Raw genomic sequence first — 27,481 nt, 5'->3', positions numbered from 1 at the left:
CAGAATTTAAACTTTTTATTTTATGGCAAATGCCACATTCCTTATTCCACTTCTATCACCTCAGCTACCGTGCTAAACCCAAGGGCCTGGGGGACCAGTAATAACCTGGGACCATGTTCTTTGTGCAGGATTATCCCATTCTCGTGCTCATGTCCAGCTGGTACCGATAGTGTCTCAGAGTTCGAGGGGAGCAGCAGCGTTTGAGGGCTCTGGAATTCACACAGCTCCGAGTTCCCGGTGAAGTTAGCAATTACTATCCTTTCAGAGTTCTCGGCACCCTCGCTGGTATCCATCAACTCCACCAATACAAGTGTGTGCTCGGGTCCAGGGTCTATCACTGATTCCGCAGCAAAACCGTTATCCGCAGGATCCTGCCTCCTGTGTCTGTGGCTGCGCAGATGGCGCTTCAGACTATGCTGCATAGTGTAGCCGATCCCGCATACATGGCATTGGAATGGCCTCATTTCCAGGTGAGATTTTAGGTGGCGCCGGAGCTTGGTGGCGACTGGGTAGGATTTCCCGCAGTACTGGCACAAGAATGGCCGTTCGCCAGTATGCAGTCGTTCATGGGCGCGCAGTGTATGAGGGTCCTTTAATGATTTGCCACAGACAGTACACAAATGCATTTCCCCCGTGTGCATGATTAGATGGCGCTTTAGGTCCGGGTGCTGTGGAAAGGCATCTCCACAGTACTGGCATTTATAAGGCCTCTCACCGGTGTGAAGACGCTGGTGGCTGTTTAAATTCCCCTTGTGGCGGAAAGCCCTGCCACAATGGGAACATGCGTATGGCTTTTCATCTGTGTGTACAAGCATGTGATTGCGCAGAGAGCAACTGTTAGCCAGTTGCTTATTGCACACACGGCAGTGGAGAGGCGGTCTGACTTTACCAGTACCCGGTGTGCAGTAATTCTTGCGGTGAATGCGCAGGGTTGGACGACGAGCGAAGCTCTTCCCGCAGTCCTCACAGGCATAGGGCCGTAGTCCTGTGTGCAGCACAGAGTGCTCTTTCAGATCCCGATGCGTGCCATAAGCCTTATCACAAAGCGAACATTTAAAGGGACGTAGGCCTTGGTGACCTAGCAGGTGGGCTTTGAAGCTCTGATCCGAGCAATACGTCTTCCCGCACTCAGTGCACAGGAATGGCTTCAGCCCGCTATGGATGAAGCTGTGTTTTTTTAGGTGGCCCAGCTGGAAAAAGCTTTTGTTGCAATCTGGACAACTGAATCTGCGTTCTGAAGGTCCTTTCAATTTTGTGCTCTTATTCTTGTTCTTCTTTTTTACAGGTTTGTTATTATTTGGTTCACTGATCCCCAGCGTGGAAACCTTAGCCTGGTTATCAGCCTTTTTCCTAGGTGTGACAGAGTGCCTCCTCCTGGCAGCTTCCCTTCGGTTATTCCTACTTTCATGGTCAATTAATGTCTTTGTATCTACAATAATTGTTCCGTCACCTCCGGGATTACTCTTTCCTCCTGGCAAATGATCGGTTCTCTCCCGATGTCCTGGTATCTGGGCTATATTATTTATCGGAGAACCTCCACTATGTCCATTTGCAGCAACACTGGAGTCCTGACATTTCACCTGTAGCTGTTGGATACCTATCAAAGGAGAAGTATTTGGGGAGTTCTCAGTAGCTATCTCCTCATACACAGTGTCTTTGTTAGCATCATCTGCAGAATCTGGGAGAGACAATATAGAGTAAGAAGATTAGTTGTCATTACACAGAATGTGATCAAAACACTAATAGAGCTTCCACAGTGGCCGAGTTCCTGCCTGCTCATACTTTTATTTCTAAATTACAATTATTTGTATTTATAAAGTATAATTAAATCTTCTACACCAAGCACAGTCACATACTATACTTTCCATGGTTTATGCCATAAAAACAAATTCATACATTTAGGCGCTCATTCCGATGTGGTTGGTCCTGCGATCCATGCCGCAAAGTACTGATGTTCGGTACTTTGCGCATGCCGCATTCTGCGCATATGGGTCCTGCAACACAGGATACAGGATGGCGTCAGACTAAGTGATTGATAGTCTGAAGGCGTTTGGGGACAGGGAGGAGGCGGCGATGGCCTCCATTTTTGAAAATGGAGGCATGTCGCCGCTGTGTAGGGGGAGGGAAGAGGCCAGGATTTCCATCGCTGGCAGGATCTGCAACAGGCGACTTCCACTGGGAAGCTGCCCAACGGTGTCGCAGTGATCTGATACTGCAGTACGAGGCATCTATCACTATCGCTATCACTGCGGCTTCCAAGGAAGGGGATAGCTACGCCAAGCACATCTGAACGAGGACACTACTTTGTGCTCATTTTGTCTGTGACTTTTTATTGCCCATTCTGATACAGTGAGTAAAGTCAGTTCTCCACATTTATGCAGCAAAACATGCTCTATGTGCAACCCAAGAGTTACATAACATATAATCAAGGGGTACTGCACTCCATTAAATGTAACATTACTTATTTATTAACTATACAAAAGGGAATCACCTTTATGCTGGCAGAACTGAAATTTGGCATATATTAATTTATGATGTACTAGCATCATCAATGGCTGGGACTTTTAAACCATGAACATGAATCATGTAATGTTCTAAGAAGTAGCATAGAAAATTAAATAATTATGACATGAACTAAAATGACAATATGGGATTTACCATACATTATAAGCCATTCATTTAATGGTGTCTATTTTTATGTGAATTTTGAGTCCTATACATATAATCCAAGGGTGAGATGTAATGCCGCCCGGGATGCAGGCTGAACTCGGGCAATTTTCTAAAGGGGCAATCACAGAAACCTTCTTCTAGTATTTACAATAAAATGTTTTGATGCATGCCTTAATAATACAAATAATACTAAAATACTCCTTTTCATTAGTTATATCTTGCAGTACATCATTTATAAGGATGATCCAAGACACAGGAGAAACAAGAGGGTGACATATATAATAATTCTATTGTTCATATAACCTTCAATCACAAATGCCACGGAGACAACACTTCCTACTTGAGTTACTATTGCCACAAAGCACAAAATAATCGTATGCAAAGCTGGAAGACTTGGAAACGGACCTGTAGCCTGGCTTGTAGTTCCAGCAATCTGCGTTGAGCTGGTCTGCTCTGTAGGTGCTTTTGGTAGGACATTTTCTGAAAGGCCGGCACTGATGGACAACTTGGCTCCCTCTGGCTTTGGAGTGAGCGGTGACACATCTTCCTCTTGTTCTGCTGTGACTGCGGACACGGCCGTCTCCAACTCAGGTGTCCCTGCTGAGAAAGGCCCCTTCAGCTGTGGCGTCCCAACTGATACTTCAGGCTGCCATGATATATAAGGTGATTCTTTATCCCCTAAAATCTCTTTGGCGTGATGCAGCAGTTCGTCATTGGTTGCCTCTGCTACTAACTGCAGATGGAGTTTGGAAGTGGAGTTACATAGTGAATCCTGAACGGATGGCGCTGCTCTCTTCTGGAGCATCTCTCCAGTATCCTCCAAGGTTGTGTGTTTCTCTAACGGAAAGAGAACTTCAGAGCCTTGCTGGATAGGAACGATTACCTGGAGTCTGAGACATCCACCGAGCCAGCATAATTTCACATTCATTTGCTGTGCACTTCTCCTGACAAACCTGCAAGGCACCACAGGGAGGCGTGAGGCACCACATACCATAGCCGGTATGTCAACATTTTGCCTTAATTTAATAATCACGTACGTTAAAAAAAATAAGATTTTAAACCTACCGGTAAAATCTTTTTCTCCTAGTCCGTAGAGGATGCTGGGGACTCCGTAAGGACCATGGGGATAGACGGGCTCCGCAGGAGACATGGGCACTAAGAAAGAACTTTAGGTATGGGTGTGCACTGGCTCCTCCCTCTGTGCCCCTCCTCCAGACCTCAGTTAGAGAAACTGTGCCCAGAGGAGACAGACAGTATGAGGAAAGGATTTTGTTAACCCAAGGGCAAGATTCATACCAGCCCACACCATTCACACCGTATAACTAGGGTATATACGAACCAGTTAACAGTATGAAACAACACAGCATCAGACCGAGACTGATGAAAACTGTAACATAACCCTTATGTAAGCAAAAACTATATACAAGTCTTGCAGAAGTAGTCCGCCCAGCATCCTCTACGGACTAGGAGAAAAAGATTTACCGGTAGGTTTAAAATCTTATTTTCTCTTACGTCCTAGAGGATGCTGGGGACTCCGTAAGGACCATGGGGATTATACCAAAGCTCCCAAACGGGCGGGAGAGTGCGGATGACTCTGCAGCACCGACTGAGCAAACAGGAGATCCTCCTCAGCCAGGGTATCAAACTTGTAGAGCTTTGCAAAGGTGTTTGAACCCTACCAAGTAGCAGCTCGGCACAATTGCAACGCCGAGACCCCTAGGGCAGCTGCCCAAGAAGAGCCCACCTTCCTAGTGGAATGGGCCTTAAATGATCTTGGTAACGGCAATCCAGCCGTTGAATGAGCCTGCTGAATCATGTTACAGATCCAGCGAGCAATAGTCTGCTTTGAAGCAGGGGCGCCAACCTTGTTGGCAGCATACAGGACAAACAGCGCCTCTGTTTTCCTGACCCTAGCCGTTCTGGCTATGTAAATTTTCAAAGCCCTGACCACATCAAGGGACTCGGAATCCTCCAAGTCTCGCGTAGCCACAGGCACCACAATAGGTTGGTTCATATGAAAAGAGGAAACCACCTTAGGCAAGAATTGAGGATGGGTCCGCAATTCCGCTCTATCCATATGGAAAACCAGATAGGGGCTTTTATGAGACAAAGCCGCTAATTCAGACACTCGCCTAGCCGAAGCCAAGGCTAACAACATGACCACTTTCCAAGTGAGATATTTTAATTCCACTGTTTAAAGTGGTTCAAACCAGTGCGACTTAAGGAAACTCAACACCACGTTAAGGTCCCAAGGCGCCACCGGAGGGACAAAAGGAGGCTGAATATGCAGCACTCCCTTCACAAAAGTCTGTACTTCTGGGAGAGTAGCTAATTCTTTCTGAAAGAAAATGGATAGGGCCGAAATCTGAACCTTAATGGAGCCTAATTTTAGGCCCAAATTCACTTCAGTTTGTAGGAAGTGAAGAAAACGGCCCAGATGGAATTCCTCCGTAGGAGCATTCCTGGCCTCACACCAAGAAACATACTTCCGCCATATACGGTGATAATGTTTAGCTGTCACGTCTTTCCTAGCCTTTATCAGAGTAGGAATGACCTCATCCGGAATGCCCATTTCCGCTAGGATCCAGCGTTCAACCGCCATGCCGTCAAACGCAGTCGCGGTAAGTCTTGGAACAGACCGGGCCCCTGTTGTAGCAGGTCCTGTCTTAGAGGAAGAGGCCACGGATCTTCCGTGAGCATTTCCTGCAGATCCGGATACCAGGCCCATCGTGGCCAATCTGGAACAGTGAGAATTGTCTGTACTCCTCTTTTTCTTATTATTCTCAACACCTTGGGGATGAGAGGAAGGAGGAGGAAACACATAGACCGACTGGAACACCCAAGGTGTCACTAGGGCGTCCACTGCCACCGCCTGAAGGTCTCTTGACCTGGCACAATACTTCTGTAGTTTTTTGTTTAGGCGGGACGCCATCATGTCTATCTGGGGCAGGCCCCACTGACTTGCAATCTGTGCGAAGACTTCCTGATGAAGTCCCCACTCTCCTGGATGTAGATCGTGTCTGCTGAGGAAGTCTGCTTCCCAGTTGTCCACTCCCGGAATGAACACTGCTGACAGTGCGCCTACATGATTTTCCGCCCAGCGAAGAATCCTGGTGGCTTCCGCCATAGCCACTCTGCTCCTTGTGCCGCCTTGGCGGTTTACATGAGCTACTGTGGTGATGTTGTCTGACTGGATCAGAACCGGTAGGTCGCGAAGCAAAGTCTCCGCTTGACGAAGGGCGTTGTATATGGCCCTTAGTTCCAGGACGTTGATGTGGAGACAAGTCTCTTGACTTGACCAAAGACCTTGGAAGTTTCTTCCCTGTGTGACTGCTCCCCAACCTCGGAGGCTCGTGTCCGTGGTCACCAGAACCCAGTCCTGAATGCCGAATCTGCGACTCTCCAGAAGGTGAGCACTCTGCAGCCACCACAGGAGAGACACCCTGGCCCTGGGGGACAGGGTGATTAACTGATGAATCTGTAGATGTGACCCGGACCACTTGTCCAGTAGGTCCCATTGGAAGGTCCTCGCATCTATTTGCGCCAAATTATGTGCCCCCCCCCCCTTTTTTTAAAACCCTCTATCACCGTGTAAGCAGGGGAGAGTCCGGGGACCTTCCTCTCAGCGATGTGGTGTGGAGAAAATGGCGCTGGTGAGTGCTGAGGAACAAGCTCCGCCCTCTCAGCGGCGGGCTTCGGTCCCGCTTAAAAAGTCAAAATATGGCGGGGGATCTCTCTTATATACAGTGCCCAGCCTGTATATAAGTTTATTGCCACCTTTGGAGGTCCATATTGCTGCCCAGGGCGCCCCCCCTGCGCCCTGCACCCTTACAGTGACTGCCGTTTGTGTGTGCTGTGTGGGAGCAATGGCGCACAGCACTACCGCTGTGCGTTACCTCAGTGAAGATCTGAAGTCTTCTGCCGCCTTTGAAGTCTTCTTTCTTCACATACTCACCCGGCTTCTGTCTTCCGGCTCTGCAAGGAGGAAGGTGGCGCGGCTCTAGGACGAACTGCGGGGTGAGACCTGCGTTCCGTTCCCTCTGGAAATAATGGTGTCCAGTAGCCTAAGAAACAGAGCCTAACATTAAAGTAGGTCTGTTTCTCTCCCCTCAGTCCCTCTCTGCAGGGAGTCTGTTGCCAGCAGTCTCCCTGAAAATAAAAACCTAACAAATACTTTCTTTTCAGGAAAACTCAGGAGAGCTCCCTGTAATGCACCCAGTCTCCTCTGGGCACAGTAATAAACTGAGGTCTGGAGGAGGGGCATAGAGGGAGGAGCCAGTGCACACCCATACCTAAAGTTCTTTCTTAGTGCCCATGTCTCCTGCGGAGCCCGTCTATCCCCATGGTCCTTACGGAGTCCCCAGCATCCTCTAGGACGTAAGAGAAACAAGGTTCTGTCAATGTTTTATGCTTCAAAGTGCAAAAATATTATCAGCGTTTCATCAAGAAAATGTATATAATTTCAAGTCATAATTTCATCAGTTCTAGAAGTATGATCATTGTGTTTGCAGGTCCATTATGTTTCTACAAGGGCAGCTCAGTCTCACTTTAGGTTGGGTAGCATGGTTGGCACAGTAGTTAGCATTGCTGCAGTGTGATCTTGGGTTCAATACCCACTAATGCTATATCTGTGTGGAGTTTATATGTTCCAAATGTATTTGTTTGTATTTCCTCCCATAATCAGAAAACACTGAGAGGTTTAAGGGCTTCTGACCAAAAATAAATAAAATGTGACAATATTTTCCCTGCTGCCTCCCCATTGTGTTGGAGAGGTTGCAGGAACAATGGCTTTTTGCACATTTGGGGGACATGCGCTGTTCTCCAAGATTTTTGGCTCTGGGTCCAATCTCTCTAGACCACCCTTCTAGGTGCCAAACTACCGTTTTTACCTAAGTATATCTTATGCCCACTTCAACTGCCTGACCACACACACCACCACAACAGGCTTGCCAGACATGTTATACCGGCCGCCACTTGTCTGTTTGCTGCCCATTGGAAGTGTACGGATCACCCCTCCATGTCTGCTCTTCTCCATAAAATCTGGTTTATGAAATGGAGCGCATGATGAATTATCTACTAGGCTCACCTGATTCCTTCTATAAGACATGGAGTCCATGGATGTAATATAATCCTATCCCATTCTAAAAGTCCACTTTTTGCTGCCCCATCTGCTTGTTTGTTTGTTCCTTCTGTACTATGGTTTCAGAGATACCCCCTCCCGTATACCGTTCCCTCTATATTAAAAACTTGGCATCTGCTGTCTTTGGTTTTTTTGGGTTTTTTCTGTTGTTTTGTTATGGTATCTTATTGTTCTTTTTTTTCCCTCCCCTTCATTGAATGATTGAATGTTTTCCAACTCTTGTTCTGCCTGTCTTGTTATTTGATACCTTTAACCACTTAACTGATAATTTTTTCCCCAAAAACTACTCATAAATTGTCGTGTTTTTTTTAAATGATTAAATAGATTTAAAGCTTATCCAAAACGATTTTATAAAACATATATATATTTTTTATATATCTGTAAAATAGTTATTTTTCTCCAAACATCAGAACATAGCGACCATCATCATCAGACCATAGCAACTTAGATTTCCCTGGCGGCTGTTCATCTGAGTAGCCGCCAGGAACACACTTGGGGGCTGAGGGAGGGTTCATTAATATTTCCCGGGTGGCCGCTCCTCTGTGCAACTGCCGGATGGGGGGGTCCAGCTGTGCTGACCAATCAGCAGTGATCAGCAGCAAGGCAGACACTGAGGGAGAGTGCAGGGAAGGAAAGTGGTTGGCAGCTGCTAGAAGGTGATCTTTCGGCAGCTGCCCACTTTGCGTTTCCGACTGGTCACATTGTTTGCGACCAGGTCAGATTACGTACAACCTGGTGTGGTTGCAAACAATGCAACCATGCCAGGCAATTGGTTATAGGAAAAGAAAATAATTAACCTGAGTGTATATGTGTGTGTGTGTGTGTGTGTGTGTGTGTGTGTGTGTGTGTGTGTGTGTACATGGGGATATAGATTAAAAGCTCCACCAACTGGGGCAGGGACTGATATGAATGAATGAAATATTATCTGTAAAGTGGTGAAGAATACGTGTACATCTTACTCCTTTCTCTCATGTAGCCGGTCTCAGGCTGTAGACATTTTTGTTTAATTAGTGATAATATTAAGCAGCTGCTGTTAGCGGGATAGAAAAAGCTGAAGGACCTCTGACAAATATATTATTATTCATTGGGAGAGTCGTCTCAGAGGTACTGCACTGTTTCATGGCAATTTTTCCCCCCTACTTTTCACCCAGTCTGGAGATGCAAACTACAATCTGCATTAACTGCAAGTGATAACCATGTTAACTTAACATGGATTTCTAATCGAATAACAAAAAAAAGTGGATGTGGGTTTTTAACACACTTTAAGAATGTGCAGCTAATTGAATTGGCCCCACTGTGTGTTTAACAATGATTGCTGCAAATACTACACCAGAGGGCGCTGTCCTCATCATTTTATCACATCCTATTTCAGCAGCATGAGATAGGCTTTACAGAAAACTGCTGCCATCTTTATACGTATGAGGGAGAATTCTAACAGATTTGTATTGAACTAATACTAGGACAAGCTTTAAGCTCATAGTGCTTTTACATCAGATAAGCTCCGCAGACAGGCATGTGTTCAACTTAACATCTGCCCCATAGGCAATACGCTGGGGATAAAGAAACAGCAGTAGGAGCGAAGGCATACTTCATTTAGTCATACATACCTCAACCACCTAAGTCCAGTCTCTGGGGACAATTCCTGTAAAGATATCAACAGAGAGTGAACCAGAGTGCTTACAAACAGACGCTCAGTAGTGTTCTGCCACACACAGCTTACCTCACTGACAGACAGTCCATCTTCACAGCCAGGACTGTAGGGTGGAAGGAATGAACCGCTGGGCAAAGGCTTGCCAACACACCACAATCCCAGACCCTCCTCCTGTGATAGAGAGGGACCCAAGGCCAAACCACGAGGGAGGCTGTGCAAAGCCTGCCATGTAGCATCCTGTGTGTCTTCCACAGGCTGAGGGGAGATTGGTGAATTCATACAACCTGAATAGAGACAAAGATCGGTGAGGATACATACTGAGACACGTTTTACCTAACACATCAAATCTACAATACAACTTCACCAACTAAGAAAAAGCACATTGTAACATCCACATACATTAGACGTTTCCCAAACCAAGACAGGAGTTAGGACCAGTTGACACTGCATGTAATCAGTGTGAGCCATCATCCCCTGTTATTAGCCATTTTGTGAAAAGGAAGGCTATCCTACGATTATGGACACTTGCATAACTGCCAGGGGCCAGGGGCAATTCTGCAGTTTGTTTCCCTAAAACCTGTATTTATGATACCTCCGAAAAGCAAAATCTACTTGCGCTCATATAACTATATAAATAGTGGTAATAGTATGGGGGGACACAGCTGTATACAGAGGGAGCTTATCTGTATAGTAGGGTGTGACAGAGCTGTATACATAGGGTGCACAGCTGTATGGGGGGATACAGCTGTATACAGAGGGAGCTTATCTGTATAGTAGAGTGTATACATAGGGTGCAGAGCTGTATGGGTGAGGACGTAAGGTACAGAGCTGTATGGGTAAGGACACACAGGGTGCACAGCTGTATGGGGGGCACATACACACACACAGGATGCATAGCTGTATGGGGGGGCACACACACACACACACACACACACACACACACACACACACACACACAGGGTGCACAGCTGTATGGGGGGCACACACACAGGGTGCACAGCTGTATGGGGGTCACACACACAGGGTGCACAGCAGTATAGGGGGGATGACACAGGGTGCACAGCTGTATAAGGGGGGACGACACAGGGAGCACAGCTGTATGGGGGGGACGACACAGGGTGCACAGCTGTATGGGGGGATGACACAGGGTGCACAGCTGTATGGGGGGGACGACACAGGGTGCACAGCTGTATGGGGGGGACGACACAGGGTGCACAGCTGTATGGGGGGGACGACACCGGGTGCACAGCTGTATGGGGGGATGACACAGGGTGCACAGCTGTATGGGGGGGCACAGGGTGCACAGCTGTATGGGGGGCACAGGGTGCACAGCTGTATGGGGGGCACAGCTGTATGGGGGGTACAGGGTGCACAGCTGTATGGGGGGGCACAGGGTGCACAGCTGTATGGGGGGGCACAGCTGTATGGGGAGGACACAGGGTGCACAGCTGTATGGGGGGAACACGGGGTGCACAGCTGTATGGGGGGGCACAGCTGTATGGGGGGCACAGGGTGCACAGCTGTATGGGGGGGCACAGGGTGCACAGCTGTATGGGGGGGCACAGGGTGCACAGCTGTATGGGGGGCACAGGGTGCACAGCTGTATGGGGGGGGGCAGGGTGCACAGCTTTATGGGGGGGCACATGGTGCACAGCTGTATGGGGGGGACACAGGGTGCACAGCTGTATGGGGGGACACGGGGTGCACAGCTGTATGGGGGGACACGGGGTGCACAGCTGTATGGGGGGACACGGGGTGCACAGCTGTATGGGGGGACACGGGGTGCACAGCTGTATGGGGGGACACGGGGTGCACAGCTGTATGGGGGGACACGGGGTGCACAGCTGTATGGGGGGACACGGGGTGCACAGCTGTATGGGGGACACGGGGTGCACAGCTGTATGGGGGGACACGGGGTGCACAGCTGTATGGGGGGACACGGGGTGCACAGCTGTATGGGGGGACACGGGGTGCACAGCTGTATGGGGGACACGGGGTGCACAGCTGTATGGGGGACACGGGGTGCACAGCTGTATGGGGGACACGGGGTGCACAGCTGTATGGGGGGCACAGGGTGCACAGCTGTATGGGGGGCACAGCTGTATGGGAGGGCACAGGGTGCACAGCTGTATGGGGGGCACAGCTGTATGGGGAGGACACAGGGTGCACAGCTGTATGGGGGGGCACAGGGTGCACAGCTGTATGGGGGGCACAGGGTGCACAGCTGTATGGGGGGACACAGGGTGCACAGCTGTATGGGGGGACACAGGGTGCACAGCTGTATGGGGGGACACAGGGTGCACAGCTGTATGGGGGGGACACAGGGTGCACAGCTGTATGGGGGGGACACAGGGTGCACAGCTGTATGGGGGGGCACAGGGTGCACAGCTGTATGGGGGCACAGCTGTATGGGGGGCACAGCTGTATGGGGGGCACAGCTGTATGGGGAGGACACAGGGTGCACAGCTGTATGGGGGGGACACAGGGTGCACAGCTGTATGGGGGGCACAGCTGTATGGGGAGGACACAGGGTGCACAGCTGTATAGGGGGGCACAGGGTGCACAGCTGTATGGGGGGGAACAGGGTGCACAGCTGTATGGGGGGAACAGGGTGCACAGCTGTATGGGGGGGAACAGGGTGCACAGCTGTATGGGGGGGCACAGGGTGCACAGCTGTATGGGGGGACACAGGGTGCACAGCTGTATGGGGGGACACAGGGTGCACAGCTGTATGGGGGGCACAGGGTGCACAGCTGTATGGGGGCACAGCTGTATGGGGAGGACACAGGGTGCACAGCTGTATGGGGGGACACAGGGTGCACAGCTGTATGGGGGGCACAGCTGTATGGGGAGGACACAGGGTGCACAGCTGTATGGGGGGGGCACAGCTGTATGGGGGGAACAGGGTGCACAGCTGTATGGGGGGAACAGGGTGCACAGCTGTATGGGGGGGAACAGGGTGCACAGCTGTATGGGGGGGAACAGGGTGCACAGCTGTATGGGGGGGACACAGGGTGCACAGCTGTATGGGGGGACACAGGGTGCACAGCTGTATGGGGGGACACAGGGTGCACAGCTGTATGGGGGGACACAGGGTGCACAGCTGTATGGGGGGCACAGGGTGCACAGCTGTATGGGGGGGCACAGGGTGCACAGCTGTATGGGGGGGGCACAGGGTGCACAGCTGTATGGGGGGGGCACAGGGTGCACAGCTGTATGGGGGGCACAGGGTGCACAGCTGTATGGGGGCACAGGGTGCACAGCTGTATGGGGGTGCACAGGGTGCACAGCTGTATGGGGGTGCACAGGGTGCACAGCTGTATGGGGGTGCACAGGGTGCACAGCTGTATGGGGGGCACAGGGTGCACAGCTGTATGGGGGGGCACAGGGTGCACAGCTGTATTGGGGGGCACAGCTGTATGGGGAGGACACAGGGTGCACAGCTGTATGGGGGGCACAGGGTGCACAGCTGTATGGGGGGGCACAGGGTGCACAGCTGTATTGGGGGGCACAGCTGTATGGGGAGGACACAGGGTGCACAGCTGTATGGGGGGACACAGGGTGCACAGCTGTATGGGGGGACACAGGGTGCACAGCTGTATGGGGGGACACAGGGTGCACAGCTGTATGGGGGGACACAGGGTGCACAGCTGTATGGGGGGACACAGGGTGCACAGCTGTATGGGGGGCCACAGGGTGCACAGCTGTATGGGGGCCACAGGGTGCACAGCTGTATGGGGGGCCACAGGGTGCACAGCTGTATGGGGGGCTACAGGGTGCACAGCTGTATGGGGGGCCACAGGGTGCACAGCTGTATGGGGGAAAACAGGGTGCACAGCTGTATGGGTGGCAACAGGGTGCACAGCTGTATGGGGGCAACAGGGTGCACAGCTGTATGGGGGGCACAGCTGTATGGGGGGCACAGCTGTATGGGGGGCACAGCTGTATGGGAGGCACAGCTGTATGGGGAGGACACAGGGAGCACAGCTGTATGGGGGAGGACACAGGGTGCAGAGCTGTATGGGGGGGGGCACAGGGTGCACAGCTGTATGGGGGGGAACAGGGTGCACAGCTGTATGGGGGGGAACAGGGTGCACAGCTGTATGGGGGGGACACAGGGTGCACAGCTGTATGGGGGGGACACAGGGTGCACAGCTGTATGGGGGGACACAGGGTGCACAGCTGTATGGGGGGGACACAGGGTGCACAGCTGTATGGGGGGACACAGGGTGCACAGCTGTATGGGGGGGACACAGGGTGCACAGCTGTATGGGGGGGACACAGGGTGCACAGCTGTATGGGGGGGACACAGGGTGCACAGCTGTATGGGGGGGACACAGGGTGCACAGCTGTATGGGGGGACACAGGGTGCACAGCTGTATGGGGGGACACAGGGTGCACAGCTGTATGGGGGGACACAGGGTGCACAGCTGTATGGGGGGACACAGGGTGCACAGCTGTATGGGGGGGACACAGGGTGCACAGCTGTATGGGGGGGACACAGGGTGCACAGCTGTATGGGGGGACACAGGGTGCACAGCTGTATGGGGGGACACAGGGTGCACAGCTGTATGGGGGGACACAGGGTGCACAGCTGTATGGGGACGACGACACGGTGCACAGCTGTATGGGGGGGACGACACAGGGTGCACAGCTGTATGGGGGGGGGGACGATACAGGGTGCACAGCTGTATGGGGACGACGACACAGGGTGCACAGCTGTATGGGGGGACACAGGGTGCACAGCTGTATGGGGGGCAACAGCTGTATGGGGGGACACGGGGTACACAGCTGTATGGGGGGCACGGGGTGCACAGCTGTATGGGGGGGGCACGGGGTGCACAGCTGTATGGGGGGCACGGGGTGCACAGCTGTATGGGGGGCACGGGGTGCACAGCTGTATGGGGGGCACGGGGTGCACAGCTGTATGGGGGTGCACGGGGTGCACAGCTGTATGGGGGGGCACAGGGTGCACAGCTGTATGGGGGGGCACAGGGTGCAGAGCTGTATGGGGGGGGCACAGGGTGCAGAGCTGTATGGGGGGGCACAGGGTGCACAGCTGTATGGGGGGGCACAGGGTGCACAGCTGTATGGGGGGCACAGGGTGCACAGCTGTATGGGGGGCACAGGGTGCACAGCTGTATGGGGGGCACAGGGTGCACAGCTGTATGGGGGGCACAGCTGTATGGGGGGCACAGGGTGCACAGCTGTATGGGGGGCACAGGGGGCACAGCTGTATGGGGGGCACAGCTGTATGGGGAGGACACAGGGTGCACAGCTGTATGGGGGGACACAGGGTGCACAGCTGTATGGGGGGACACAGGGTGCACAGCTGTATGGGGGGACACAGGGTGCACAGCTGTATGGGGGGACACAGGGTGCACAGCTGTATGGGGGGACACAGGGTGCACAGCTGTATGGGGGGACAGGGTGCACAGCTGTATGGGGGGCACAGGGTGCACAGCTGTATGGGGGGCACAGCTGTATGGGGAGGACACAGGGTGCACAGCTGTATGGGGGGACACAGGGTGCACAGCTGTATGGGGGGACACGGCTGTATGGGGAGGACACAGGGTGCACAGCTGTATGGGGAGGACACGGTGCACAGCTGTATGGGGGGCACAGGGTGCACAGCTGTATGGGGGGCACAGGGTGCACAGCTGTATGGGGACAGGGTGCACAGCTGTATGGGGGGACAGGGTGCACAGCTGTATGGGGGGACAGGGTGCACAGCTGTATGGGGGGACAGGGTGCACAGCTGTATGGGGGGACAGGGTGCACAGCTGTATGAAGGGGACACAGGGTGCACAGCTGTATGAAGGGGACACAGGGTGCACAGCTGTATGAAGGGGACACAGGGTGCACAGCTGTATGAAGGGGACGACACGGTGCACAGCTGTATGGGGGGGACGACACAGGGTGCACAGCTGTATGGGGGGGACGACACAGGGTGCACAGCTGTATGGGGGGGGACGATACAGGGTGCACAGCTGTATGGGGACGACGACACAGGGTGCACAGCTGTATGGGGGGACACAGGGTGCACAGCTGTATGGGGGGCAACGGCTCTATGGGGGGACACGGGGTACACAGCTGTATGGGGGGGCACGGGGTGCACAGCTGTATGGGGGGGCACGGGGTGCACAGCTGTATGGGGGGCACGGGGTGCACAGCTGTATGGGGGGCACGGGGTGCACAGCTGTATGGGGGTGCACGGGGTGCACAGCTGTATGGGGGTGCACGGGGTGCACAGCTGTATGGGGGTGCACAGGGTGCACAGCTGTATGGGGGGGGGCACAGGGTGCACAGCTGTATGGGGGGGCACAGGGTGCAGAGCTGTATGGGGGGGGCACAGGGTGCAGAGTTGTATGGGGGGCACAGGGTGCAGAGTTGTATGGGGGGCACAGGGTGCAGAGTTGTATGGGGGGACACAGGGTGCACAGCTGTATGGGGGACACAGGGTGCACAGCTGTATGGGGGGACACAGGGTGCACAGCTGTATGGGGGGACACAGGGTGCACAGCTGTATGGGGGGACACAGGGTGCACAGCTGTATGGGGGGACACAGGGTGCACAGCTGTATGGGGGGCACAGGGTGCACAGCTGTATGGGGGGCACAGGGTGCACAGCTGTATGGGGGGCACAGCTGTATGGGGAGGACACAGGGTGCACAGCTGTATGGGGGGACACAGGGCGCACAGCTGTATGGGGGGACACAGGGCGCACAGCTGTATGGGGGGACACGGCTGTATGGGGAGGACACGGTGCACAGCTGTATGGGGGGCCACAGGGTGCACAGCTGTATGGGGGGGGGGGGCACAGGGTGCACAGCTGTATGGGGGGCACAGGGTGCACAGCTGTATGGGGGCACAGGGTGCACAGCTGTATGGGGGGCACAGGGTGCACAGCTGTATGGGGGGCACAGGGTGCACAGCTGTATGGGGGGCACAGGGTGCACAGCTGTATGGGGGGGACAGGGTGCACAGCTGTATGGGGGGGACAGGGTGCACAGCTGTATGGGGGGGACAGGGTGCACAGCTGTATGGGGGGACAGGGTGCACAGCTGTATGGGGGGACAGGGTGCACAGCTGTATGAAGGGGACACAGGGTGCACAGCTGTATGAAGGGGACACAGGGTGCACAGCTGTATGAAGGGGACACAGGGTGCACAGCTGTATGAAGGGGACACAGGGTGCACAGCTGTATGAAGGGGACACAGGGTGCACAGCTGTATGAAGGGGACACAGGGTGCACAGCTGTATGAAGGGGACACAGGGTGCACAGCTGTATGGGGGAGACGACACAGGGTGCACAGCTGTATGGGGGAGACGACACAGGGTGCACAGCTGTATGGGGGGGACGACACAGGGTGCACAGCTGTATGGGGGGACGACGACACAGGGTGCACAGCTGAATGGGGGGACGACGACACAGGGTGCACAGCTGTATGGGGGGACGACGACACAGGGTAAACAGCTGTATGGGGGGACGACACAGGGTAAACAGCTGTATGGGGGGGACGACACAGGGTAAACAGCTGTATGGGGGACGACGACACAGGGTGCACAGCTGTAAGGGGGGACGACACAGGGTAAACAGCTGTATGGGGGGGGACGACACAGGGTGCACAGCTGTATGGGGACGACGACAGGGTGCACAGCTGTATGGGGGGGACGACAGGGTGCACAGCTGTATGGGGACGACGACACAGGGTGCACAGCTGTATGGGGGGATGACAGGGTGCACAGATGTATGGGGACGACGACACAGGGTGCACAGATGTATGGGGGGGACGACACAGGGTGCACAGATGTATGGGGGGGACGACACAGGGTGCACAGCTGTATGGGGGGACACAGGGTGCACAGCTGTATGGGGGGCACAGGGTGCACAACTGTATGGGGGGTACGACACAGGGTGCACAGCTGTATGGGGGGGACACAGGGTGCACAGCTGTATGGGGGGGACACAGGGTGCACAGCTGTATGGGGGGACACGGAGCACAGCTGTATGGGGGGACACAGGGTGCACAGCTGTATGGGGGGACACAGGGTGCACAGCTGTATGGGGGGGACACAGGGTGCACAGCTGTATGGGGGGGACACAGGGTGCACAGCTGTATGGGGGGGACACAGGGTGCACAGCTGTATGGGGGGGACACAGGGTGCACAGCTGTATGTGTGGGGACACAGGGTGCACAGCTGTATGTGTGGGGACACAGGGTGCACAGCTGTATGTGGGGGACACAGGGTGCACAGCTGTATGTGGGGGACACAGGGTGCACAGCTGTATGTGGGGGACACAGGGTGCACAGCTGTATGGTGGGCGACACAGGGTGCACAGCTGTATGTGGGGGACACAGGGTGCACAGCTGTATGTGGGGGACACAGGGTGCACAGCTGTATGTGGGGGGACACAGGGTGCACAGCTGTATGTGGGGGGACACAGGGTGCACAGCTGTATGGTGGGCGACACAGGGTGCACAGCTGTATGGTGGGCAACACAGGGTGCACAGCTGTATGGGGGGGGACAGGGTGCACAGCTGTATGGGGGGACGACGACACGGTGCACAGCTGTATGGGGGGACGACGACACGGTGCACAGCTGTATGGGGGGACGACGACACAGGGTGCACAGCTGTATGGGGGGACGACGACACAGGGTGCACAGCTGTATGGGGGGACGACGACACAGGGTGCACAGCTGTATGGGGGGGGACGACACAGGGTGCACAGCTGTATGGGGGGGGACGACACAGGGTGCACAGCTGTATGGGGAGACGACGACACAGGGTGCACAGCTGTATGGGGGGGGACGACACAGGGTGCACAGCTGTATGGGGGGGACGACACAGGGTGCACAGCTGTATGGGGGGGGACACAGGGTGCACAGCTGTATGGGGGGGGGGACACAGGGTGCACAGCTGTATGGGGAGGACACAGGGTGCACAGCTGTATGGGGAGGACACAGGGTGCACAGCTGTATGGGGAGGACACAGGGTGCACAGCTGTATGGGGAGGACACAGGGTGCACAGCTGTATGGGGGGACACAGGGTGCACAGCTGTATGGGGGGACACAGGGTGCACAGCTGTATGGGGGGACACAGGGTGCACAGCTGTATGGGGGGGACACAGGGTGCACAGCTGTATGGGGGGACACAGGGTGCACAGCTGTATGGGGGGACACAGGGTGCACAGCTGTATGGGGGGACACAGGGTGCACAGCTGTATGGGGGGACACAGGGTGCACAGCTGTATGGGGGGGACACAGGGTGCACAGCTGTATGGGGGGGACACAGGGTGCACAGCTGTATGGAGGGGGACACAGGGTGCACAGCTGTATGGAGGGGACACAGGGTGCACAGCTGTATGGAGGGGACACAGGGTGCACAGCTGTATGGGGGGACACAGGGTGCACAGCTGTATGGGGGGACGACACAGGGTGCACAGCTGTATGGGGGGACGACACAGGGTGCACGGCTGTATGGGGGGGACGACACAGGGTGCACGGCTGTATGGGGGGACGACACAGGGTGCACGGCTGTATGGGGGGACGACACAGGGTGCACGGCTGTATGGGGGGACGACACAGGGTGCACGGCTGTATGGGGGGACGACACAGGGTGCACGGCTGTATGGGGGGACGACACAGGGTGCACGGCTGTATGGGGGGGACACAGGGTGCACGGCTGTATGGGGGGGACACAGGGTGCACGGCTGTATGGGGGGGACACAGGGTGCACGGCTGTATGGGGGGGACACAGGGTGCACGGCTGTATGGGGGGGACACAGGGTGCACGGCTGTATGGGGGGGACACAGGGTGCACGGCTGTATGGGGGGGACACAGGGTGCACGGCTGTATGGGGGGGACACAGGGTGCACGGCTGTATGGGGGGGACACAGGGTGCACGGCTGTATGGGGGGGGACACAGGGTTCACGGCTGTATAAGGGGACACAGGGTGCACGGCTGTATGGGGGGACACAGGGTGCACGGCTGTATGGGGGGACACAGGGTGCACGGCTGTATGGGGGGGACACAGGGTGCACGGCTGTATGGGGGGACACAGGGTGCACGGCTGTATGGGGGGACACAGGGTGCACGGCTGTATGGGGGGACACAGGGTGCACGGCTGTATGGGGGGACACAGGGTGCACGGCTGTATGGGGGGACACAGGGTGCACGGCTGTATGGGGGGACACAGGGTGCACGGCTGTATGGGGGGACACAGGGTGCACGGCTGTATGGGGGGACACAGGGTGCACGGCTGTATGGGGGGACACAGGGTGCACGGCTGTATGGGGGGACACAGGGTGCACGGCTGTATGGGGGGACACAGGGTGCACGGCTGTATGGGGGGACACAGGGTGCACGGCTGTATGGGGGGACACAGGGTGCACGGCTGTATGGGGGGACACAGGGTGCACGGCTGTATGGGGGGACACAGGGTGCACGGCTGTATGGGGGGACACAGGGTGCACGGCTGTATGGGGGGACACAGGGTGCACGGCTGTATGGGGGGACACAGGGTGCACGGCTGTATGGGGGGACACAGGGTGCACGGCTGTATGGGGGGACACAGGGTGCACGGCTGTATGGGGGGACACAGGGTGCACGGCTGTATGGGGGGACACAGGGTGCACGGCTGTATGGGGGGACACAGGGTGCACGGCTGTATGGGGGGACACAGGGTGCACGGCTGTATGGGGGGACACAGGGTGCACGGCTGTATGGGGGGACACAGGGTGCACGGCTGTATGGGGGGACACAGGGTGCACGGCTGTATGGGGGGACACAGGGTGCACGGCTGTATGGGGGGACACAGGGTGCACGGCTGTATGGGGGGGACAGGGAGCACAGCAGTATGGGGGGCACAGGGAGCACAGCTGTATGGGGGGCACAGGGAGCACAGCTGTATGGGGGGCACAGGGAGCACAGCTGTATGGGGGGCACAGGGAGCACAGCTGTATGGGGGGCACAGGGAGCACAGCTGTATGGGGGGCACAGGGAGCACAGCTGTATGGGGGGCACAGGGAGCACAGCTGTATGGGGGGCACAGGGAGCACAGCTGTATGGGGGGCACAGGGAGCACAGCTGTATGGGGGGCACAGGGAGCACAGCTGTATGGGGGGCACAGGGAGCACAGCTGTATGGGGGGCACAGGGAGCACAGCTGTATGGGGGGCACAGGGAGCACAGCTGTATGGGGGGCACAGGGAGCACAGCTGTATGGGGGGCACAGGGAGCACAGCTGTATGGGGGGGACACAGGGTGCACAACTGTATGGGGGGGACACAGGGTGCACAACTGTATGGGGGGGACACAGGGTGCACAGCTGTATGGGGGGACACAGGGTGCACAGCTGTATGGGGGGGGAACACAGGGCGCACAGCTGTATGGGGGGGGACAGGGCGCACAGCTGTATGGGGGGGAACACAGGGTGCACAGCTGTATGGGGGGCCACAGGGTGCACAGCTGTATGGGGGGCCACAGGATGCACAGCTGTATGGGGGGCCACAGGGTGCACAGCTGTATGGGGGGGCCACAGGGTGCACAGCTGTATGGGGGGCCACAGGGTGCACAGCTGTATGGGGGGGCCACAGGGTGCACAGCTGTATGGGGGGCTACAGGGTGCACAGCGGTATGGGGGGCCACAGGGTGCACAGCTGTATGGGGGGCCACAGGGTGCACAGCTGTATGGGGGGCAACAGGGGGCACAGCTGTATGGGGGGCACAGCTGTATGGGGGGCACAGCTGTATGGGGGGCACAGCTGTATGGGGAGGACACAGGGTGCACAGCTGTATGGGGGAGGACACAGGGTGCACAGCTGTATGGGGGGACACGGTGCACAGCTGTATGGGGGGGACACAGGGTGCACAGCTGTATGGGGGGGACACAGGGTGCACAGCTGTATGGGGGGACACAGGGTGCACAGCTGTATGGGGGGGGACACAGGGTGCACAGCTGTATGGGGGGGACACAGGGTGCACAGCTGTATGGGGGGGACACAGGGTGCACAGCTGTATGGGGGGGACACAGGGTGCACAGCTGTATGGGGGGGACACAGGGTGCACAGCTGTATGGGGGGGACACAGGGTGCACAGCTGTATGGGGGGGACACAGGGTGCACAGCTGTATGGGGGGGACACAGGGTGCACAGCTGTATGGGGGGGGACACAGGGTGCACAGCTGTATGGGGGGACACAGGGTGCACAGCTGTATGGGGGGGACACAGGGTGCACAGCTGTATGGGGGGACACAGGGTGCACAGCTGTATGGGGGGGACACAGGGTGCACAGCTGTATGGGGGGACACAGGGTGCACAGCTGTATGGGGGGACACAGGGTGCACAGCTGTATGGGGGGACACAGGGTGCACAGCTGTATGGGGGGACACAGGGTGCACAGCTGTATGGGGGGACACAGGGTGCACAGCTGTATGGGGGGGCACAGGGTGCACAGCTGTATGGGGGCAAAGGGTGCACAGCTGTATGGGGGGGGCACAGCTGTATGGGGAGGACACAGGGTGCACAGCTGTATGGGGGGACACAGGGTGCACAGCTGTATGGGGGGACACAGGGTGCACAGCTGTATGGGGGGACACAGGGTGCACAGCTGTATGGGGGGACACAGGGTGCACAGCTGTATGGGGGGACACAGGGTGCACAGCTGTATGGGGGGACACAGGGTGCACAGCTGTATGGGGGGGCCACAGGGTGCACAGCTGTATGGGGGGCACAGGGTGCACAGCTGTATGGGGGGCACAGCTGTATGGGGAGGACACAGGGTGCACAGCTGTATGGGGGGACACAGGGTGCACAGCTGTATGGGGGGACACAGGGTGCACAGCTGTATGGGGGGACACGGCTGTATGGGGAGGACACAGGGTGCACAGCTGTATGGGGAGGACACGGTGCACAGCTGTATGGGGGGCCACAGGGTGCACAGCTGTATGGGGGGGCACAGGGTGCACAGCTGTATGGGGGGCACAGGGTGCACAGCTGTATGGGGGGGACAGGGTGCACAGCTGTATGGGGGGACAGGGTGCACAGCTGTATGGGGGGACAGGGTGCACAGCTGTATGGGGGGGGACAGGGTGCACAGCTGTATGGGGGGACAGGGTGCACAGCTGTATGGGGGACAGGGTGCACAGCTGTATGAAGGGGACACAGGGTGCACAGCTGTATGAAGGGGACACAGGGTGCACAGCTGTATGAAGGGGACACAGGGTGCACAGCTGTATGAAGGGGACACAGGGTGCACAGCTGTATGGGGGGACACAGGGTGCACAGCTGTATGAAGGGGACACAGGGTGCACAGCTGTATGGGGGGGACACAGGGTGCACAGCTGTATGGGGGGACACAGGGTGCACAGCTGTATGGGGGGCACAGGGTGCACAGCTGTATGGGGGGCACAGGGTGCACAGCTGTATGGGGGGCACAGGGTGCACAGCTGTATGGGGGGCACAGCTGTATGGGGAGGACACAGGGTGCACAGCTGTATGGGGGGACACAGGGTGCACAGCTGTATGGGGGGACACAGGGTGCACAGCTGTATGGGGGGGACACGGCTGTATGGGGAGGACACAGGGTGCACAGCTTTATGGGGAGGACACGGTGCACAGCTGTATGGGGGGCCACAGGGTGCACAGCTGTATGAAGGGGACACAGGGTGCACAGCTGTATGAAGGGGACACAGGGTGCACAGCTGTATGGGGGAGACGACACAGGGTGCACAGCTGTATGGGGGGACGACACAGGGTGCACAGCTGTATGGGGGGACGACGACACAGGGTGCACAGCTGTATGGGGGGACGACGACACAGGGTGCACAGCTGTATGGGGGGACGACGACACAGGGTAAACAGCTGTATGGGGGGACGACACAGGGTAAACAGCTGTATGGGGACGACGACACAGGGTGCACAGCTGTAAGGGGGGACGACACAGGGTGCACAGCTGTATGGGGGGGACGACAGGGTGCACAGCTGTATGGGGGGGGACGACAGGGTGCACAGCTGTATGGGGACGACGAAGGGTGCACAGCTGTATGGGGACGACGACACAGGGTGCACAGCTGTATGGGGGGGACGACACAGGGTGCACAGCTGTATGGGGACGACGACACAGGGTGCACAGCTGTATGGGGGGGACGACACAGGGTGCACAGCTGTATGGGGGGGACGACACAGGGTGCACAGCTGTATGGGGGGGACGACACAGGGTGCACAGCTGTATGGGGACGACGACACAGGGTGCACAGCTGTATGGGGGGACGACACAGGGTGCACAGCTGTATGGGGGGGACACAGGGTGCACAGCTGTATGGGGGGCACAGGGTGCACAACTGTATGGGGGGTACGACACAGGGTGCACAGCTGTATGGGGGGACACAGGGAGCACAGCTGTATGGGGGGACACAGGGAGCACAGCTGTATGGGGGGACACAGGGAGCACAGCTGCATGGGGGGACACAGGGAGCACAGCTGCATGGGGGGACACAGGGTGCACAGCTGTATGGGGGGACACAGGGTGCACAGCTGTATGGGGGGGACACAGGGTGCACAGCTGTATGGGGGGGACACAGGGTGCACAGCTGTATGGGGGGGACACAGGGTGCACAGCTGTATGGGGGGGACACAGGGTGCACAGCTGTATGTGTGGGGACACAGGGTGCACAGCTGTATGTGGGGGACACAGGGTGCACAGCTGTATGTGGGGGACACAGGGTGCACAGCTGTATGTGGGGGACACAGGGTGCACAGCTGTATGTGGGGGACACAGGGTGCACAGCTGTATGTGGGGGACACAGGGTGCACAGCTGTATGTGGGGGGACACAGGGTGCACAGCTGTATGTGGGGGGACACAGGGTGCACAGCTGTATGGTGGGCGACACAGGGTGCACAGCTGTATGGTGGGCGACACAGGGTGCACAGCTGTATGGTGGGCGACACAGGGTGCACAGCTGTATGGTGGGCGACACAGGGTGCACAGCTGTATGGGGGGGACGACGACAGGGTGCACAGCTGTATGGGGGGGACGACGACAGGGTGCACAGCTGTATGGGGGGACGACGACACAGGGTGCACAGCTGTATGGGGGGACGACGACACAGGGTGCACAGCTGTATGGGGGGACGACGACACAGGGTGCACAGCTGTATGGGGGGACGACGACAGGGTGCACAGCTGTATGGGGGGACGACGACACAGGGTGCACAGCTGTATGGGGGGACGACGACACAGGGTGCACAGCTGTATGGGGGGACGACGACACAGGGTGCACAGCTGTATGGGGGGACGACGACACAGGGTGCACAGCTGTATGGGGGGACGACGACACAGGGTGCACAGCTGTATGGGGGGACGACGACACAGGGTGCACAGCTGTATGGGGAGACGACGACACAGGGTGCACAGCTGTATGGGGGGGGGGCACAGGGTGCACAGCTGTATGGGGGGGGGACACAGGGTGCACAGCTGTATGGGGGGGGGGACACAGGGTGCACAGCTGTATGGGGAGGACACAGGGTGCACAGCTGTATGGGGGGGACACAGGGTGCACAGCTGTATGGGGGGACACAGGGTGCACAGCTGTATGGGGGGACACAGGGTGCACAGCTGTATGGGGGGACACAGGGTGCACAGCTGTATGGGGGGACACAGGGTGCACAGCTGTATGGGGGGACACAGGGTGCACAGCTGTATGGGGGGACACAGGGTGCACAGCTGTATGGGGGGACACAGGGTGCACAGCTGTATGGGGGGACACAGGGTGCACAGCTGTATGGGGGGACACGGTGCACAGCTGTATGGGGGGACACAGGGTGCACAGCTGTATGGGGGGGACACAGGGTGCACAGCTGTATGGGGGGACACAGGGTGCACAGCTGTATGGGGGGGACACAGGGTGCACAGCTGTATGGAGGGGACACAGGGTGCACGGCTGTATGGGGGGACACAGGGTGCACGGCTGTATGGGGGGACACAGGGTGCACGGCTGTATGGGGGGACACAGGGTGCACGGCTGTATGGGGGGGGGGGACACAGGGTGCACGGCTGTATGGGGGGGACGACACAGGGTGCACGGCTGTATGGGGGGACGACACAGGGTGCACGGCTGTATGGGAGGGACAGGGTGCACGGCTGTATGGGGGGACACAGGGTGCACGGCTGTATGGGAGGGACAGGGTGCACGGCTGTATGGGGGGACACAGGGTGCACGGCTGTATGGGGGGGACACAGGGTGCACGGCTGTATGGAGGGGACACAGGGTGCACGGCTGTATGGGGGGGACACAGGGTGCACGGCTGTATGGGGGGGACACAGGGTGCACGGCTGTATGGGGGGGGACACAGGGTTCACGGCTGTATGGGGGGACACAGGGTGCACGGCTGTATGGGGGGACACAGGGTGCACGGCTGTATGGGGGGACACAGGGTGCACGGCTGTATGGGGGGACACAGGGTGCACGGCTGTATGGGGGGACACAGGGTGCACGGCTGTATGGGGGGACACAGGGTGCACGGCTGTATGGGGGGACACAGGGTGCACGGCTGTATGGGGGGACACAGGGTGCACGGCTGTATGGGGGGACACAGGGTGCACGGCTGTATGGGGGGACACAGGGTGCACGGCTGTATGGGGGGACACAGGGTGCACGGCTGTATGGGGGGACACAGGGTGCACGGCTGTATGGGGGGACACGGTGCACGGCTGTATGGGGGGACACAGGGTACACGGCTGTATGGGGGGACACAGGGTGCACGGCTGTATGGGGGGACAGGGTGCACGGCTGTATGGGGGGCACAGGGAGCACGGCTGTATGGGGGGCACAGGGAGCACAGCTGTATGGGGGGCACAGGGAGCACAGCTGTATGGGGGGCACAGGGAGCACAGCTGTATGGGGGGCACAGGGAGCACAGCTGTATGGGGGGCACAGGGAGCACAGCTGTATGGGGGGCACAGGGAGCACAGCTGTATGGGGGGCACAGGGAGCACAGCTGTATGGGGGGCACAGGGAGCACAGCTGTATGGGGGGCACAGGGAGCACAGCTGTATGGGGGGGCACAGCTGTATGGGGGGCACAGCTGTATGGGGACGACACAGGGGGCACAGCTGTATGGGGGGGGACACAGGGTGCACAGCTGTATGGGGGGGGACACAGGGTGCACAGCTGTATGGGGGGGACACAGGGTGCACAGCTGTATGGGGGGACACAGGGTGCACAGCTGTATGGGGGGGACACAGGGTGCACAGCTGTATGGGGGGGGAACACAGGGTGCACAGCTGTATGGGGGGGGAACACAGGGTGCACAGCTGTATGGGGGGGGAACACAGGGTGCACAGCTGTATGGGGGAACACAGGGTGCACAGCTGTATGGGGGGGACACAGGGTGCACAGCTGTATGGGGGGACACAGGGTGCACAGCTGTATGGGGGGACACAGGGTGCACAGCTGTATGGGGGGACACAGGGTGCACAGCTGTATGGGGGGACACAGGGTGCACAGCTGTATGGGGGGACACAGGGTGCACAGCTGTATGGGGGGACACAGGGTGCACAGCTGTATGGGGGGGGACACAGGGTGCACAGCTGTAAACATAGGGAGCTCTGCTGTATTGGGGGGACAGGTGTAAACATAGGGAGCTCAGTTGTATGGGGGGACACAGTTGTATACATAGGGAGATTATCTGTATGGGGGTGACAGATGTATAGATAGGGTGCACAGCTGTATGGGGCGGGACAGGTGTATATATAGGGAGCTCGGCTGTATGGGGGGGGGGGGGGGGGGGCACACCAGGCTCAGCCATGATACTCTCCCTGTTCCCAGGCCAGTGATAACACACCTGCTAGTCACGGATCCGCGGTAACCTCGCAGCAGGAAGTAAACATCCGGCTCCAGCAGTCAGCGGCTCCCGCCGGAAACGGTCCTCACATAAACTATGTCCTACAGGAAACATGTACCACACAGATCGGTTCCGCACAGAGCCGCATGAATAACATGCCTTAGTGCCGGGC

General features: G+C 57.3%; 1 protein-coding gene across 1 annotated transcript; it reads right to left on the bottom strand.

The window, feature by feature from the left end:
* Positions 1 to 27,398, bottom strand: ZNF408 (zinc finger protein 408). Its single transcript, XM_063944537.1, has 5 exons — positions 27,310 to 27,398; positions 9,531 to 9,745; positions 9,418 to 9,452; positions 3,076 to 3,623; positions 1 to 1,678 (listed from the first exon to the last, which is right to left on the bottom strand). The coding sequence occupies exons 2-5, from the start codon at positions 9,738 to 9,740 to the stop codon at positions 42 to 44; spliced, it is 2,430 nt and encodes an 809-aa protein (XP_063800607.1). The 5' UTR covers positions 9,741 to 9,745; positions 27,310 to 27,398; the 3' UTR covers positions 1 to 41.
* Between the last annotated feature and the right edge of the window lie 83 nt (positions 27,399 to 27,481).

This window comes from Pseudophryne corroboree, chromosome 11 (genome assembly GCF_028390025.1).
Source record: "Pseudophryne corroboree isolate aPseCor3 chromosome 11, aPseCor3.hap2, whole genome shotgun sequence".
Taxonomy (NCBI): domain Eukaryota; kingdom Metazoa; phylum Chordata; class Amphibia; order Anura; family Myobatrachidae; genus Pseudophryne; species Pseudophryne corroboree.
This window is presented reverse-complemented; position numbering and strand designations above follow the sequence as displayed.

Coding starts and splice junctions, on each gene's coding strand:
- ZNF408 (XM_063944537.1), bottom strand. CDS start 9,740: ATGAATTCACCAATCTCCCCTCAGCCTGTGGAAGACACACAGGATGCT. Junction 9,453..9,530: donor ATGGACTGTCTGTCAGTGAG/GTAAGCTGTGTG, acceptor ATATCTTTACAG/GAATTGTCCCCAGAGACTGG. Junction 3,624..9,417: donor ACTGGACTTAGGTGGTTGAG/GTATGTATGACT, acceptor GGTGCCTTGCAG/GTTTGTCAGGAGAAGTGCAC.